This window comes from Myotis myotis, unplaced genomic scaffold, assembly GCF_014108235.1.
Source record: "Myotis myotis isolate mMyoMyo1 unplaced genomic scaffold, mMyoMyo1.p scaffold_m19_p_1, whole genome shotgun sequence".
In the NCBI taxonomy this organism is placed as follows: domain Eukaryota; kingdom Metazoa; phylum Chordata; class Mammalia; order Chiroptera; family Vespertilionidae; genus Myotis; species Myotis myotis.
This window is the reverse complement of record NW_023416313.1, coordinates 119501033-119518819: the sequence shown is the minus strand read 5'-3', so window position 1 is coordinate 119518819 and position 17787 is coordinate 119501033. Positions and strand designations below refer to the sequence as shown.

General features: G+C 48.8%; 1 protein-coding gene across 7 annotated transcripts in view; it reads left to right on the top strand.

Moving 5' to 3' along the window:
- PSTPIP1 (proline-serine-threonine phosphatase interacting protein 1) overlaps nt 1-9545 on the top strand; it is a 45575-nt gene extending 36030 nt beyond the window's left edge. For 4 of the 7 annotated variants that reach the window (XM_036349998.1, XM_036350010.1, XM_036349960.1 and 1 more), the window contains 6 exons: nt 193-291; nt 1394-1490; nt 2001-2091; nt 7757-7812; nt 7998-8149; nt 9245-9545. In XM_036349998.1, the coding sequence (XP_036205891.1) occupies nt 193-291; nt 1394-1490; nt 2001-2091; nt 7757-7812; nt 7998-8149; nt 9245-9376 (627 nt within the window). In that variant the 3' untranslated portion in view covers nt 9377-9545. The remainder of the gene's footprint in view (nt 1-192; nt 292-1393; nt 1491-2000; nt 2092-7756; nt 7813-7997; nt 8150-9244) is intronic. The other 3 variants (XM_036349978.1, XM_036349987.1, XR_004974076.1) reach the window with 2 other exon arrangements.
- Nucleotides 9546-17787: the final 8242 nt, after the last annotated feature.

The window sequence follows — 17787 nt, the reverse complement described above, 5'->3', positions numbered from 1 at the left end:
CCCTATCAAAAGCCTGAGGTGCTGGCACAGATGTGGGGGTGGAGACCTCCAGCAAGGGTTTTTTGGTTAAACTTGGCTTTCAGCAGAGGGAGTCTGGCTTGTCAGCCCCAGCTGAGCTGTTGAGTGGGGCCCAGCCTGGCCTGGCTCTGCAGCTCCCTTCTCACTTCTCATCTCCCTCCCTCCCATAACCAGGCCTTCCAGCTTCAAGAGTTTGACAGGCTGACCATCCTCCGAAATGCCCTATGGGTGCACTGCAACCAGCTCTCCATGCAGTGCGTCAAGGATGATGAGGTCAGGGGGCCAAGGACGGGGAGGGAACAAAGTGATTTGGTAGGGGAGGGGCATAAAGAAAGGGCAACTTCTGGGCAACAGTATGCCCAGGTCCCTCTGGGTCTGTCAGCAAACACCTTAGGCTTCAATCTGTGCCCCAGGACCCCAAGGACAGGGAAGTCAGTATTGTCCAGGGTTATGGCCTCACTGCCTGGAAGACTGTGCTTCTGTGGTTACCCTGGCATCTGCCTTCTTTCCTCACCCTTAGTCCAAGGTCTTGACTCTACTCTGAGTATGTGTTCTTTCTGCCCTTGTTAAGAAGAGAGGTGAAAAGAGGCCTGCAGAAAGGCTGGAGGATGCTGGGCTGCTCTGCTCTAGGCTTCCCCTTTGTAGGAACTGAGGTCCAGTCCCTTTTCTGTCCCCCAGACATCTCTTGGGTATTCTGGTTCCCTTACTTAGCTAGATGAAGATGCTGGGTGATTGGGGTGGGTCCTACCCAGCAGAAAGGGGCCAATACCTCTCTACCAGGGTCTCTGACCACTGTTAATATAACTCCAGAGCCATGAGCTCTCTTGAGGCAGCTCTGACTCCCTGGTGCTCACTGCTGTTCTTTACCTGATCTCTCCTCCATGAGCTGTAAGGTTTTGGGTCCCTCCCTCCACCCAAATGACTTGAACCCACCTGAGTGGCCTCCTGTGGCAGAGGAAGAAAGGTGGGCTCTTATCCTGCCATACTGGAATAAAGCTCAGCTGCACTGAATTCTTGCTCTGTGATATTGGGCAAGTCACTTTCCTTCTCTGAGTTTCCTCATCTCTAAAATGGAGGGAATAATATCTACTATAGAGGACAGAAGTGAGTTAAGTCCCTTGCATAGGGTCTTGTGCCTAGGAGGTGCTCAGGAGCCAGGAGATGCTATCAGCCAGGGCTCTGACCCCTTAGGAAGGCCTGGGACAGATACACCCCAAGACTCCTCTGAATACAGGCACTGAGCTGTGCATAGAAGGCCTGTGAGGTGGTGGAAGCCCCTGGCCAGAGTTCAGAGTCATAGAAAAAGAGGGCTGTGATGAGGATGAACATTGAGGTGAAGCCTGGCCCCTCAGCCTCTGTTCTTTCCCACCTCCAGCTCTACGAGGAGGTTCGGGTGACGCTGGAAGGCTGCAGTGTGGAAGCCGACATCAACAGCTTCATCCAGGCCAAGAGTACAGGCACTGAGCCCCCAGGTAAAGCCCAGACCCATAGGCAGCATGGCCTCTGGGTCCAGGCCTGTCTGTCCCTAGGAAGCCTTGCCCAAATTCTCTGAGCCTCAACTGCCAAGACAGGACTCGGGTGGTTCATAGATCCCTTCTGGGTGGAGGAGATGTGGCCAGATCTCAGGGAGGGGCCAAGGATAGTATGTTCCCCTAAGGCAGAGGATGAGCAGAGCTTAATAACACTACAATATTCAGAAAGGGAGTGGATGTGGAGAGCCTCTTCAGAGCCCCTACCCCAGCCAGTTTGGTTCCTCTAAATTATGAGTCCAGAATATTCATTCTTGGTGGTGCCCACAGTGGGGTCTCTCATAGAAGTGAGAGAGGCCTGTTCCTCAAATGTAAGGGCAGGCCAGGGCCAAGGATGGGAAAGTAGGGCCCCAGTCTGGTTTTCTGGATGGGGACAGGTTGGGGTATCAGGTGGCAGAGGTTTTTCCTGCCCTGCCCTTGGCCACCCTGGACCTCACAGCTTACTACCTATAGCTCCAGTACCCTACCAGAACTACTATGATCGGGAAGTCACCATATCATCTGGCAACCCTGGCATACAACCTTCCTGTGGCATGATAAAAAGGTGAGACACCTACTTTGATGCTGAGGTGGGGGATATAAAGGGGAAGGGGGGAGAAGCAGGTCCAGACTCTCTTCCTTCACCTGGCTGTTTCACGTGTATTTATTAACCATCTACTATGTGCCTGATGCAGTGTTCAAGTGCTGAGTACTCTCTGGGAACAAGACAGCTTCAACCTGACTTCATGACACCTTCACCCCAAGGGGGCCCAGGCATTAAACAAATAATCACATCCAACTTATTCATTAGTGAATGCTGAGAGCTCCAGGGAGTCCCAGCATACACCTTAGGCTTCAACCTCTGGGCTGACTTCCTTTTCTCTGGTAGGGGACCCTGCTGCTAACTTGGGTTGGTGCCCTGGACTGTCAGGCTACAGTGAAGACACTCTCCCTCTGGTGCAGGATCAGGGCATAGGAGCAGGCCTCACAGCCAGTACTTTTGGAAAATTCTCCAGGCTCTTCAGGAGCCCTTCCTTGGCCTAGCTGTGATAAGATCCTAGTGCCATGTCTCAGTGTATCACTTGCACAAGTCACTCTCCTTCTTTAGGTCTAGGGCCCATGAGTGTTGGGATCAGACTCAGAACCAAAGGATCCTGTTGCTTTAGGCCTTGGATGACAGGCAACTGTAGCACCTTAGCCTGCTCAGAGAGCACCCCCAGCAGCCAGATTCTGGAGGGGCCCATATACCCTGTCTATGGGCATCTAGGAGCATCTGTGGGTTTTACATGGTACCTGTACCCAACCCTCAGCCTGAGGCTGTCATGACCTCCTCTCTCCAGCCAACCTTGTGCAGAGAAGGCCCTGCCTTTGGGAAGTAGACAAGGGAAATGGGGTGGGACTGGAGCGGGGGTGGGAGGGGGGTTGTCGATGGAGCTCCCAGCCCTCTGAGGACTACTCATTTCCAAGACCTCAGGAGCCCCATGCAGGAAGCCTCCAGGAAGCAGAGGCTCATGAGAACCACCTCAGCTCAGAGCAGGGAGCACAGCACACTCCTCTGAGAACTTCGACAAGGCAGTGGCCCCAGAAAAAGGACATTCATAACCTCACAATGTTACCCAAAATCTTGGGGTATTTAGGTCTCCTTGCACCCCCAATGAGGACATGTATCCCATCATAGGTGGTCATTTAAAAAAAAAAAAAGGATGAAAAAGCTTACCTGGGACAGTGTCAACAAAGGACAGAAATGAAACATGACAAAGATACCCACTCAGACTATTACTGAATATAGTGTTGGAAGTCTTAGCCACAGCAATCAGACAAGAAATATAAATAAAAGACATTCCAAATTGGAAATTAAGAAGTAAAACTATCATTATTTGCAGATGACATGATACTATATAGAGAGAAACCCAAAGATTCCACTCAAAAATCTATTGGATCTAATAAATGAATTCAGTTAAATAGCAGGATACAAAATTAATATTCAGAAGTTGGTTGCCTTTGTGTATACCAATAATAAAAGAGAAATTAAGAAAACAAATCCATACATAATTGCATAAAAAAGAATAAAATACCTAGGAATAAATTTAAGCAAGGAGGTAAAAAATCTATATTACGAAAACTATAAGACATTGAAGAAGACACAAATAAATGGAAGCATATACCATGCTCATGAAGAATTAATATCATTAAAATGCCAATACTACCCAAAACAATCTATAGATTCAATGCAATCCCTATCAAAAGACCAAGGGCATTTTTTTTTTACAGAACTAGAACAAATAATCCAGAAATTTATATGGAACCATATAGAGCCCAAATAACCACAGCAATCTTAAGAAAGAAAAACAAAGTTGGAGGTATCATATTACCTGATAGCACTGTAAGGCTATAGTAAACAAAACAGCATGGTAGTGGCATAAAAACAGACACATAAGTCAATTAAACAGAATAGAGAGCCTAGAAATAAACTCATGCCTGTATGGTTAATTAATCTATGACAAAGGAGGCAAGATTAAAGATAAAGGGTTAAAGACAGTTTATTCAATAAATGGTGTTGGGAAAAATTGGACAGATACATGCAAAAAAATGAAGTTAAATCACTTTCTTATACCATATACAAGAATAAATTCAAAATAGATTAAAGACTTAAATGTAAGACCTGGAACCATAAAACTCTCAAAAGAAAACTTAAGCAATAAACTCTTTGACATTGGTCTTAGCAATATTTTTTTAAATATGTTTCTTCGAGCAAGGGAAAAAAAAGCAAAAATAGACAAATGTAACTATGTCAAACTTAAAAGTTTTTGTACTATGAAGGACACCATCAACAAAAGGGAAACACAACCTATTGACAAGGGGTTAATATCTAAAGTATATAAAAAACTCAGAGTTCAACAACAAAAACACAAACAATCTGATTTAAAAATGGGCAGTGGACATTTCTCCAAAGAGGACCTACAGATGGCCAATATTCATATGAAAAGATGCTCAATGTCACTAATCATCAGGGAAATGCACATTGAAACCACATGAGATATCACCTCACACCTGTCAGAATGGTTATCATTAATAATCAACAAGTTTTGGTAAGGATGTGAAGAAAAGGGAACCCTCATGCACTGTTGGTGGGAATGCAGGTCAGTGCAGCCACTGTAGAAAATAGTATGGAGTGTCCTCAAAAAACTAAAAATAGAACCCATATGGGCCAGGAATTCCACTTCTGGGTTATTTATCTGAAGAAATCCAAAACACTAATTCAAAAGTTATCTGCACCCCTATGTTCATTGAAGCATTATTTACAACAGCCAAGATATGGAAGCAACCTAAGCGCCCACCAATAGATGATTGGCTAAAGAAGATGCATTATATAGATACAATGGAATATTACTTGGCCATAAAAAATAATGAAATCTTGCTATGTGCTGGGGGGTCTTGTCCAGCATCTAGAAGAGTTCAGGAAGGGTTCATGGAGAAGGGGCTGCAGTAAATTATTATGAGTCTAGAGCAGTGATAGCGAACCTTTTGAGCTCGCTGTGTCAGCAGTTTGAAAAACCCTAACTTAACTCTGGTGCCGTGTCACATATAGAAATTTTTTGATATTTGCAACCATAGTAAAACAAAGATTTATATTTTTGATATTTATTTTATATATTTAAATGCCATTTAACAAAGAAAATCAACCAAAAAAATGAGTTCGCGTGTCACCTCTGACACGCGTCATAGGTTTGCCATCACTGGTCAAGAGACAAAACATAATTTTGGAAGGCATTTTGGGGAGCCAGAGAAGACTTAGCTACAGAAACCAAGTCCTCCTTGTCTCAGGACCCCTTGCTTTTTATTAACACAAATTGTCCTAAAGCAAGGTAGATATACATATCAAAGGCAAGGTTTAGTATACAGAATCCATTGTCAGATTGGGGGAACTGCCTATGGCTGTTCAGGTGTTTGGCCAGTATGAGGCAATAACACGTAAATTAAAATACTCTCAGCTGTCTGGCAGCAAGCAATCATCTATGCAAATCTTTAGGTGTGGGGAAATGCCCTTAGCTATTTCCAGCAGGCAATCCTCAAGGTTCCATCAACCTTTTGATGAAACTTCTTGCATTTATGACATGCTGGAATTAGCTTCTAGCAGCTATGTGCGACAACATGGATGGACTTAGAGGGCATATGTTAAGTGAAATAAGTCAGTCAGAGAAAGACAAATACCATACAGTTTCACTTATATGTGGACTCTAAAGAACAAAATAAAGGAACAAACAAAGCAGAAACAAACTCATACATACAGAGAACAAATTGATGGTTGTCTGATGGGAGGAAAGTTGGGAGAATGAGTGAAAAAGGTGAAGGGAATAAGAAGCACACATTGTCAGTTATAAAAATACTCACCAGAGATGTAAAGTATAGCATAGGGACTACAGGCAATAGTATTGTAATATGTATGTATGGTGCCAGATTGGTACTAGACTTATCAGGGTGATCACTTCATAAGGTATATAAATGTCTAATCACTATTTGTACACCTGTATGTCAACTGTAATTTAAAAATTGAAAAAGAAAGGACAAAAAGAAGTGCTCCGTTAAGATAAAAGAGAGAAAGGGGGGGTCCCGCTGGGTGGAGGAGAGATAGGAGGTGGGAGAGGCTGCTGTCTGGAGAGTCAAAAATTAGGCAGGGTGGGGAGGAGCAGGGAACAGTGGCTGGGAAGTGAGTGAAGGGAGGAATTGGAGTTGCTAGTGTAAACAACTCTGGGAAAGCAGGGCAGTGAGGCAGGGCACACACCAGCCTCAATGAGCTCTGCTCCTTCCAGCCACTACCTTGCTGGATTTAACCTCTCTCCCCTCCCTCAGTGTCCTCACTCCCACCAGTAGTGTGCCATAGTTGCTATGCCTGCACAGCCTGTGTTAGCAAAAGGCCTTATAATGTGTGCCAGGTAGGCCTGCCTGTCTACTCACAAGCCATTACTCCACAAATCCTGCGTGTTTGTGTGTGGGGCCAGGGGATGGGGATGGGGGGGGGGGGAATTTGGGGGCAGGAGGGGGGGAACAGCGCTGCATTGGATTCTCCAGCCTCCACTCCCCAAACTCCTCCCCCTGTCAAGTCCCTGCTCTGCACTTTTGCATCCCCTCTCCTGTTCACTGGCAATGCCTTGCACCCCAGTCTCTGCCTGTTAAAGCTAAGTCTTTCAAAATTTGACTCCACCAGGCAGCCTTTCCTGAGGCAAGTACACAGCATCAGCCTCTACTTATTTATCCTTTAGCGCTGTTAGCTTCATGGGGTAACCCCAGTATCCGCCTCTTGCTTGTTCCATTTCTTTTTTGAACCTTCATAACTCCAGCTCAGTCCAGGGCTGAGCCAGGCACAGGAGAGGGGTGAATTAGCCAAACACTGCCTACTGCAGAGATGGAGAATGTCTGGCCTGTGGGCCATATAAGGCCCTGAAAATCATTTGGTGTGGCCCTGTCAAGGCATTAGGGGTGAGTTAATTAAATGTTTGACCAAATATAGAAGGCTAGTTTTTAAGTTGACAATTTTGTATGGCCCTTGAGTGATACTATAAATATCCAAATGGCCCTTGGCAGAAAAAAGGCCCAACCAGCGTAGCTCAGTGGTTGCGCGTAATCTATGAACCAGGAGGTCACAGCTCCATTCCCGGTCAGGGCACATGCCCAGGTTGCGGGCTTGCTCCCCAAGTGGGGGGTTCAGGAGGCAGCAAATCAATTAATCTCTCTCTTCATTGATGTTTCTATCTCTCTCTCTTTCCCTCACCCTTCCTCTCTGAAATCAACTAAAAAAAGAAAAGGTTCCCCCCTCCCCCTTGTACTAGAACTCACATGTACAGTGAGTACCACTTTGCTTGGGGAGTAGCTGGGTGGGCTGGATCAGGATGGGGCCTCAGGGAGGCAGGCTGTAGACCCATGCAGATGATAATCATAGTGGGTGTGAGTGTGCCAGCCTCTGAGGGATGGCTTATTGCCCATCAGAGGAGGCTGGAGCAAGGACCTGCTGGGGCTAGGTGCTGAGAGGAGGTTACAGTGTGAGGTTCTGAGAGGGTGCTGCTGGGAAAAGGCCACTGGAACCACCCTTTGGGGAACCCTCATGCCTGAGGAGCACCCCATAAATCACATCAGAATCTGGAGGCTGGAAGTAGCCCCACCACTAGAGCTCTGAGGGCTCCCTGCCTTATTCCCTCCCTGAAGGACCTACCTGCTTTCTTCCCTGTCCTTAGATTCTCTGGGCTGCTGCATGGAAGTCCCAAGACTGCACAGTCAGCAGCCTCTGCAGGTAACTGGCTGGGTGTGATGTGGGGACCTCCAAACAACTGTGATCCAGGGGTGAAGGAGAGGACTTTTACATGCCCAGATGGGCCCTCCAACTACTATGGGGAGAAAAAGGCTAAGCCACTCTGGGGATGCTCCATGCAGGGGGGCCTCCAGGGACCAATGTCCTATGAAAGGGGTGGGCTCCAGGCCTCACTCTGCTCTCAGCCTCCACAGACACCCTGACTCCCACCCCCAATCAGAATGAGGGTGTCTACGTTGCTGTCGCAGTGCAGGAGGCACCAGGACCCCCGACCCTGCCAGCCCGGGACTACAGGGTGGTCTATGACTACAAAGCCCAGGTGAGGCCCTTGCCCTCCTCTCCTTCTCAGCAGGGCACAGGGATACCCAAGGGTGAGTTCATACGTAGGTACATGAACTGTAAGTATGCTCTATGTGTTTGTCCTTAAAGTTGCACCCAGCACTTAGGAGGGGCTCTATAAGTATCTGTTGAGTGAATGTTGATGAATAGGGTACCAGGGCCCGTGTCTCCCTGAATCTGTTCACACACATACATGTGGTGCCCAGATACTGACATTGTATGTGCCCTTGTGTGCATCCATGTACACATGTACAGTCAGATTGACAGAACTTGAGCTACCTGCAGAAAATGGTCCAAGGTTCAAGCTCTGCACCCTCAGGTTAGGGCTCTGTTCTCCATGGCATTGGGTGCCAAAAACATGGCCAGAATAAGTCCCACAACTGTGCTGGGGGTTTGGTTTTGTGTGGTCCATGTGGAGATGATGGGTCAAGGAGTCACAGGGCAGCTGTGCCGAGTTCCCCATAGAGTCTGAACTGTTCCCTGCTTTGGGGTGAAGGATATAGAGACAGACCCCATATCAGTCTGGACTGAGGCCAAGCACCCACTCAGGCTGGGTGGGCTGCAAAGTAGATTGCCAAATCAGTCTGGACTGATTCCCAAAACCCTGGCAGGGGAGACAGGCCAGAAGAAGGATTGTGTGTTTGTGATAGGGGCAAGCAGAACTGAGGAAACTCAAGGGAGCTCACCAGCAGAGGGGAGGCTGTGTAAGGTACCCCTTGGGCATGGTCATGACCAGTACACCTGGCCCCTGACTTACTAAGGTCACTGTGTGCCTAAAGCAGAGTGAGAGAAGGGACAACAGGGAAGAAGCTGGGTTTGTGGGAGGCCTGCAATGACAAACCAGGAGGCTGGGGTGGACAGGCGGCTGAGTCCCATGTCCCACACCCCATGTCTCCAAGGGCTGCTCCAGCCAAGAGAGAGGCCTTATTCTATAGCCCCAGGAGGATGGGCATGTCTCAACTAACTCAGCCCACATAGGAACAAGCTCAAATTTATGGCTTGGGGAGGGGGTTTGCCCAACCAGACCCTCTAAACAGGCCCCTCCAGCTTGATGCATTTTCATTCTGTTGCCAAGAATTCTGATGAGCTGGACATCTCTGCTGGGGACATCCTGGAGGTCATCCTAGAAGGGGAGGACGGCTGGTGGACAGTGGAACAGAATGGGCAGCGTGGCTTTGTACCTGGTTCCTATCTGGAGAAGCTCTGAAGAAGGGGCAACAGCCCCCACCTGGACCTGCCCTATCTGTGGGGCCAGCAGTGTCTTTGTCACTGCAAGGCTGAGTCTCCAAGACCAAGCCAGCCCCCCAACCCCATTCGTGCTGGCTGCTCCCATAGCAGTCTCTCATACAGGGAATAAAGGAGTACATTCTTCCTCCTTGGTCTGTGGAGGTCCATGTCTCTCTTAACCCTGCCCCGTGTCCAAGTGCTCAATTCAGAGGAGACAAAGGAGTGAAGGGAGAAGTTTGGGAGAGCAGAGTTGCCCACTTCTAGTGAGACTCTGCCAGGATTGGCTAGGGATGAAAAGGAGCCCTGATCACAGTCCCTGGAAAATCCCAGACTGCCAGAAAGATACTTTCACACTCAGGGAAATGGGAGAAGACCATGGGGATCAGGGAGGAGGGAGGAGGAGCAAAAAGGGGCTCAGGAGAGCTGGGATGGGGGAACCAGGCTTCCTGGAAGCAGAGGGGCTGGAGCAGGGCCTCTGGTGTGCAGTAGCAGATAGGACACAAAGAAGAGAAAATCATCAGGGCCAGACAGATATGTGAGCACAAGGAGGAGTCAGGAATGCCTGGAACATTCAAGGGACAAGCCATGCTCTGTTTGGGGCAGGAAACAGTAGATGGGACCACTGGAGGTGGAAGGGCCTTGGTGGGAAATTGGAAAGGCAGGCTTAGAGGCTTAAAGTTCAAGGGATCCTCACTGTCTCCCTGACCCAGCTGGGGCCCAGGGAAGCCAGTGCTGCCTGTGTTTCTCCCTCTCAAACATGGAAATCCTGCCCAGACAGGGGCTCACAGCCTATGCAGGCTGACCCAGGGCAGAGGTGGGCATGCTCCTCTTTGGTTCTTGATGCTCTCAGGCCTCTCTTTCTTTGGATCCAGGCCCCCAAAACATAACTTCTACTGTTGGCCAAGACCTGGCAAAGTCATGCTCCAGTCATGGTGAGCTCCATCCATGCCAAAGGCTTCAGGAATGGGTGTGCGGATAGAGCCTATGGGAACTGGTAGCTCTGCAGTCCTGGGCCTCCCCTGCACTAACCTGTGGGAGCCCCAACACTCTACCAGCACAACAGTCCAGCAGCCCACCCCAACTCAGAGCCAGAGAGACTTTAGGGAATGGGGTGGGACACATGTGGTTCTCTCCACTGGACATACCTTGAAAGACACTGTTGAGGGTGTTATTGTCCCCTATAGACCATCTTTCTCTGGAACTGTAAGTTACTTTGCTTGTTTATTCATAAACCTTTGTGGCCTTCCCCCTGCAAAAGCAAGATGAATAAAGCCTCAGTCTCTTGCTTTACTCAAAGAGCTCTTGACTCAGTGAAGGGGACAAAACAGCCCAGAAAGTTACTGATGATACAGGATGTGTAGAGTAGTCATGAGGCTTCTGGAACAGGTGACCTGAGGTAAACCAAGGAAACAGGGAAGCTGTTCCCAGAGAGGAAAGGAGGGTTCCTTTCCATTCCTGCCTGCTTCTGGTAACCACACAAAGGGCAGGGAGAAGGTTCATGTATGCAACAGAGAAGGGAGTGAGTGTCATCAATGGAACTCCTCAGGATTTAGAATTAGAAGAGACTCTGAAAGGACTAATCTAACCTACTTCATGATGCCCTCCCTGTCACTCCTGAAGACTGGGCACTGGGCACCTCAGTTGTCTTCAACATCTCTGACGACAGGGTGATCAAGATAACCATGGAAGTCTGCAGTGGACCAGTGGCTTTCTACTGGTCCTGGCTTTGCCTGGATGGCCATCTACCTGGCAGCCTTATGAAGGATCATCCCACATGCCCAGGCAAGTTCCAGATGCCACAGGAGCAAGCTCTGCCCTAGGAAGAAGGCAAGGAGGGAGCTGGTAAAGGAGGCTGCTCTTATGTTTACAGCAGATGTCTATCTTTGTGCCCTCATCTTCATGACTTGAGCAAAAAAATGGGTGTGATTAAGCAAACATGATACCTGGTACAGGATAGGGTGGGCTTTCTTCTTTCAGGAGGAAATGTGCCTTTGGATTATATCCTCTCACCCCAGTCTCAAGTGTGTGGGCACCTCAGAAGTCTACAAAGCATTCAAGCTGGGGACAGGTAGAGATGAAAAGGCACAGGCTGCCCCATGGTAGGTCCTAGAAGCAGAACCAGGCTAGTCCTCTGCTAGTGTCACTTACCACAGCTTTAACTAGAGGGTGTGGGGCAGACAGGGTGGGAAAAGGCTTTGGGTCTCTGAAACAAAAATCATAGTGAGGTTTAAATCCTTCCTGAAATGTCATTTCTTTCATAAAGCACATCCTGAAATAATTGACCAAATGTCCACACCTGTCGCTGACCCATCTGAGGTTTATACAAAGGGATATCTGGAGAGCTAAAAATGTAATCTAATGCTTGGTCTTATACCTCCCTGGAGAGAGAGAGAAAGAAGTCAGTGAATAAAGGCATGGCTATGAAAATGCTTGCTCTGAGCACAAATGTTACCCAGGTACAAGATTTTGGCCTAGATATTTATCGTATCTGGCAGATGCCAGCAGTATTTATGAGTTCCATAGGTGATGGGCAATGAGTGTTTCATAACACCGTCTGCAATTCATTCAGGTAATCAGAGAATTTATACCAGAGAAAACACACACACACACACACACACACACACACACACACACACACACACGAATCTAAGTCAGATTCACTGTTTCTACAGCTTTCTCCATTCTGTCTGTGCACCAGGTCACAACCTCAGCTTCTGGGAACCAATCGCATGGACAGTGTTCCCAACAGAGGAGATAGTGCCAGATAAAGGGGGAGCTGGCCTCTGTAACTGGGTGCATAAATAATCACAGCCCTCTTCCTGATAGAGGGCTGCTCAAAGGCAGAATGGAGCAGGGGAAAGCATGGCCTCTGAAGTCAGAACGTCAGGATCTGAATCCATGCTCATACTTCTTTGTGTATCCTCAGGAAAGTCACAATTTCTCTGGACCTAAGTTTCATCATCAGTAAAATGAGGGCAATAAGCCCCTGTGCAAATTGAAACTAGATAGGAGAGATAGTTGCACAACACTGTGAATGTACTAAATGACACTGAATTGTTCACTTTAACATGGTTAATTTATGCTATGTGAATGCACCTCAATAAAAAAGTCATTAAAATTTTAAATGCCTGACAGTATGTGTATGAAGGTGTTCACTGCAGCAAAGTTGAAATCAACCTGAATGATTATCTATTGTACATTGGTTACTCATGGTATTAATATACCCATCCAGTAAACAAAAGGAATGATAAATCCTACAGTCTGACAGAAATAGTAGCAAAATATGTTGTGAAGAGAAAAAGTGAACCTTGTAAAAGAGGATTCAGGTAATAGTGAAGCAATACCACAACCACAAGTCTGTATGTAGAGAAAGTACAGTTCACCCTCCAACAACAGGGGTGTTAAAAGAAATGGACCCTAGCCACCCACAGTAGAAAATCCACATATAATTTTTGACTATCCCAAAACTTAACTATAGTCCCTTGGTATCTATGGGAGACTGGTTCCAGGAACTCCTGCAACACCAAAATCCATGGCTGCTTAAGTCCCTTATATAAAACTAGAGGCCCAGTGCACAAAAATTTGTGCACTGGCGAGGGAGGGGGGGGGGGATGTTCCTCAGCTCCACTTGTGCCCTCTCACAGTCTGGGACCCCTTGGGAGAAACCACCTGCTGGCTTAGGCCTGCTCCCCGGGTGGCAGATGGTAGGCCCGATCCCTCGGTGCCTGCCCTGCCTCCCTGGGTCGCGCACACAGCAGGGCTGATCCGGGGGTTGGGGTGCTGCCCCGGTTCGGGTTGCACATGGGATGCCTGGGCAGGCCGGCCGATCGCTGCTGCCCTGCCTGGACGCCCTGGATCAGGTCGCACACGGATGCCCGTAGCCCCAGGTTGCAGATAGCAGGCCCGGATGGCGGCAGGGCAGGCGGGATGGCGCTGTCCTGCCCCACCGCCCTGGGTTGCAAATAGCAGGCCCAAATGGCAGCGGGGCAGGAGGGATGGCACTGTCCCACCCTACCTGCAGTATGCAAATTAGCCACCATCTTTGTTGGCGGTTAATTTGCATATTGCACTGATTAGCCGATGAGAGGCGTAGCGAAGGTGTGGTCAATTACCATGTTTGTCTATTATTAGATAGGACTAGTGGCTCAGTGTGCAAAATTGCACGCAGTAGTCCACCCGCTGTCCATCACAGGAGCCAGTGGGAGCTGTACTGCTTCCATGGGAGGGAGGCAGGAGGTGGGAGGAAGCCGAGCTGCTTCTGCGGGAGGTGGGAGGGAGCCACCGCCACCCACGGGAGCTGGGCAGGCAATCAGGGGATGGTGCTGGCCCCCATTGACCTGCCACTGGTCACCGCCACCCCCCCCCCCACCAATCGCCATCCCCTCCTTCTGCCTGCTGGCATGTGCCTTGGCTAGCCTCGTGCTACCTGCTCACTGGCTCCCAACCCCCACTGACTGGTTGTTCTGCCATTCGGTCGATTTGCATACTATGCTTTTATTATATAGGATATATATATATATATATATATAGAGAGAGAGAGAGAGAGAGAGAGAGGGGGGGGGCAGTGCATGAAATTCATGTACTGTTGGGGTCACTCAGCCCAACCTGCTCCCTCTCGCAGTCTGGGAAACCCTTGGGGCATGTCCAACACTTGGACATCCATCTCACAGTCTGGGAACCCTCACTCCTTATCACCCACCTGCTCACTGCTCCTTACTGCTCCCCACTCCTTACTGCTGCTGCAGAGGCTAGAGAGGCTCCTGCCACCAGTGCTGCACTTGCCAGCTGTGAGCACGGCTTCTGGCTGTGGGAGCTCACTGACCACCGGGGGCAGCTCCTGCATTGAGCGTCAGCCCCTGGTGGTCAGTGAGCATCATAACAACCAGTCATTCTGGTCGTTCTGCCATAATGGCCGCTTAGGTTTTTATTATATAGACAAGAAGCCCAGTGCATGAGATTTGTGCACTCACGGGGGTGGGGGGCCCTCAGCCCAGTCTTCACCCTCTCACAGTCCAAGAGCCCTGGGGGGATGTCTGACTGACAGCTTAGAGTGCAGGCCTAAGCCACAGTAGGACATCCTTAGTGTTGCCACAGAGGCAGAAGAGGCTCCCGCCACCACCACTGCACTTGCCAGCCATGAGCCCGGCATCTGGCTGAGCAGTGCTTCTCCTGTGGGAGCACTCTGACCACAAGGAGGAAGCTCCTGCATTGAGCGTCTGTCCCCTGGTGGTCAGTGTACATCATAGCTACCAGTCATTCTACCGTTTGGTCAATTTGCACATTACCCTTTTATTGTATAGGATAATCTGCATATAAGGGGACTGGTCAGTTCAGTGTTGTCAGGGATCAATTGTAGTCTGGAAGGATATACACTATGTCTTAACGTGCTTACCTGTGGATATTTTTTTCTTTATAGATATCTGAATAGTTTACATTTTTAAAGTACTACTAGAAGCTCAAAGCACGAAATTCATGAAAGGGGCTTGGCTCTCGCAGCCTGGCTGCCTCAGCTATCCCTCGCAGCCCTGGCCGGCTATCACAGCCCCTCACAGCCTCAGCCAGCCCTCACAGCCCCTCGCAGCCTCGGCCAGCCTTCAAAGCTCCTCATAGCTTCAGCCAGGCCTCGCAGCCCTGGCTTCATCTGGAAGCTTGTCCAGATGATCATTCTGCTGTTTGGTCTAATTAGCATATTAGCTCTTTATTATATAGGACTAGAGCCCTGGTGCATGAAATTTGTGCACGGGGGGAAAGGGGATGTCCCTCAGCCCAGCCTGCAACCTCTCCAATCTGGGACCCAGTGGGATCGGGCCTAAATGGGCAGTCAGACATCCCCCTCACAATCCAGGACTGCTGGCTCCCAACTGCTCGCCTGCCTGCCTGCCTGATTGCCCCTAACTGCCCTCCCCTGCTGGCCTGGTCACCCCTAACTGCCCTCCCTTGCCAGCCTGGTTACCCCTAACTGCCCTCCCCTGCCTGCCTGGTCGCCCCTAACTGTCCTCCCCTACAGGCCTAGTCGTCCCCAACTACCCTCCCTTGCTGGACCAGTCACCCTTAACTGCCCTTCCCTGCCAGCCTGGTTGACCCCAACTGCCCTCCCCTGCAGGCTTGGTCCCCCCCAATTACCTTCCCCTGTAGGCCTGGTTATCTCCAACTTCTCTCCCTGCAGGCCTGGTCCCCCCCCAAATGCCCTCCCCTGAAGGCCTGGTCCCCCCAAACTGCCCTCCCCTGCAGGCCTGGTCACCCCCAACTGCCCTCCCCTGCTGGTCTGGTCGCCCCCAACTGCCCTCTCCTGCTGGCCATCTTGTGGAGGCCATCTTTGACCACATGGGGGCAGCCATCTTGTGTGTTGGAGTGATGGTCAATTTGCATGTTACCTCTTTATTATATAGGATTATTCTTGTTAAAAAATTAGAAAAAATTTAAAAAGAAAATAAGACAATTTCTGATAGATGAGAAGCAAAGACACCACAGTAGCAATAAACACAGCTAGTACTAGGGACCAGGGCTACTCAGTGAAACACTGATTCCAGGACTGGGGCACAGTAGATACAAGATGAGCCGAAACATCTTGTTATGACAAAAATTACAGAAATGTTAAAAAAAAATGGTTGGAACACAAGAGGTAACTTGAAGAGACTCCCGCTGGCCAAATCTGAAACTATCTGAGAACTAAAAACAAAACAAAACAAAATAAGAGAAGACAATATTGAATTATAAACCACTGGAAAAAATAGGAATCCTTCAGTCCATAATGAATATCTATACTAATAGAGGAATATGCAAATTGTCCAGGACACCAGCACAGTAACGACCGAACAGCAGGCTGCATGGAGTGACAAGGCCGGCAGGAGTGTTAGTGAGGGCTGATCAAATGACTGAGAAGCAGGCTACGTGGGGCGACCAGGCCGATGGAGGGTGGGGGGACAGTTGGGGGTGACAAGGCCAGCGGGGAGGAGCAGTTGGTGGCAACCAGGTCAGCGGGGGGGCAGTAAGGGGTGACCAGGCTGGTGAGGGGGGCAGTTGAGGGCAACCAGGTTGGCAGAAGGGGGAAGTTAGGGGCGACTATGCCAGCAGGGGCAGGGGGGCAGTTAGGGGCAACCAGGCCAGAGGGGGGGCAGTTGGGGGCAACCAGGCCAGCGGGGGGGGGGGCAGTTAGGGGTGATCAGGCCAGCAGGCAGAGGTGGTTAGGGGTGATCAGGCAGGCAGGCAGGTGAGCAGTTAGGAGCCAGCAGTCCCGGATTGTGAGAGGGATTCCAGATTGGAGAGGGTGCAGGCTGGGCTGAGGTAACACCCCCCCCCCCCCGCATGAATTTTATGAACTGAGCCTCTAGTAGATACATAAAAATAGATCACTGTGTGAGAAGGGAGGGAGGACAGACTGATAAATGAAGAAAACAGTGTTTTGCAATCATCATATTAAATATGGAATCTAAAACAGGAATTATCTTGGTAAAGATTGAATGAAGCCAGTAATATCTGCTAAATATCGGGAGATGTTTGGGGAGGAACAGGATATTTATATGATCTTAAAGTATGTCTGCAGAGATTGCTTATGAGCTGGGAGAAAATAGTAACTATCCATGGAGGAGGCAGAAAACACTGTGACCAGGTGTGCCAAGTATTAATTTGTTGCCTCCTAGCTCCAAATTCACCCTTCCTTTCCCTTCCTTGCCACACTGAACAAAGCCAGGACCCTGCAAACTCCATTTCTCTTTTGCAGCTGGCCAACAAGGACCTCTGGTAGGGATGGCAAGGCTAGAGGAGACCATTTGTGTCTTGGTCTGGCATGGGTTCCCACAGTTTTCTCCACAACAGGGTTCTCTACTCTTGCAGCTTGGTGGCAGGCACTTCCAGTGAATTTATTCTGCAGCACAGGGCAGGCAGCATGTTCCATGCCATTCTTTTGAGTTTCCAAGTTCCTTACTAGCCCTCTCTACACTTGACCCTCAGGGTGGTTGCTGTTTTCTACTAAGCTGCTTTAGAGTTCTCTTTTTTTTTTTTTTTACCCCTTTTAGTAGCTAACCAATCTTTATGCAGTTAACAATATACTTGTATTAATATACTTGTATTAATATTTTCCCCTCACTGAACCCTCAATGATATACCAAGGTTATGTAAATTAACCGCACCATGAAGGGCAGATAACACTGTAATCTTCTGATGTGACTGATGCCTGCTCCAAGTGGATGGGTCACAGCCACCTGGAATGCAAATCCTAATCTAATCCAATTAGAGGAGATAATCCCCAAGTATGTTTTATTTAAAATAAGGGACTATGTTCTTCCCAAATGTCTACCTCAGCTATTTTTAATTGCTGTTCCATAAGAATTTTTAAAATATGCAATACCTGATTATTTAGTCAAGGGCATTTACCTCTTTTCCCTTAATTGT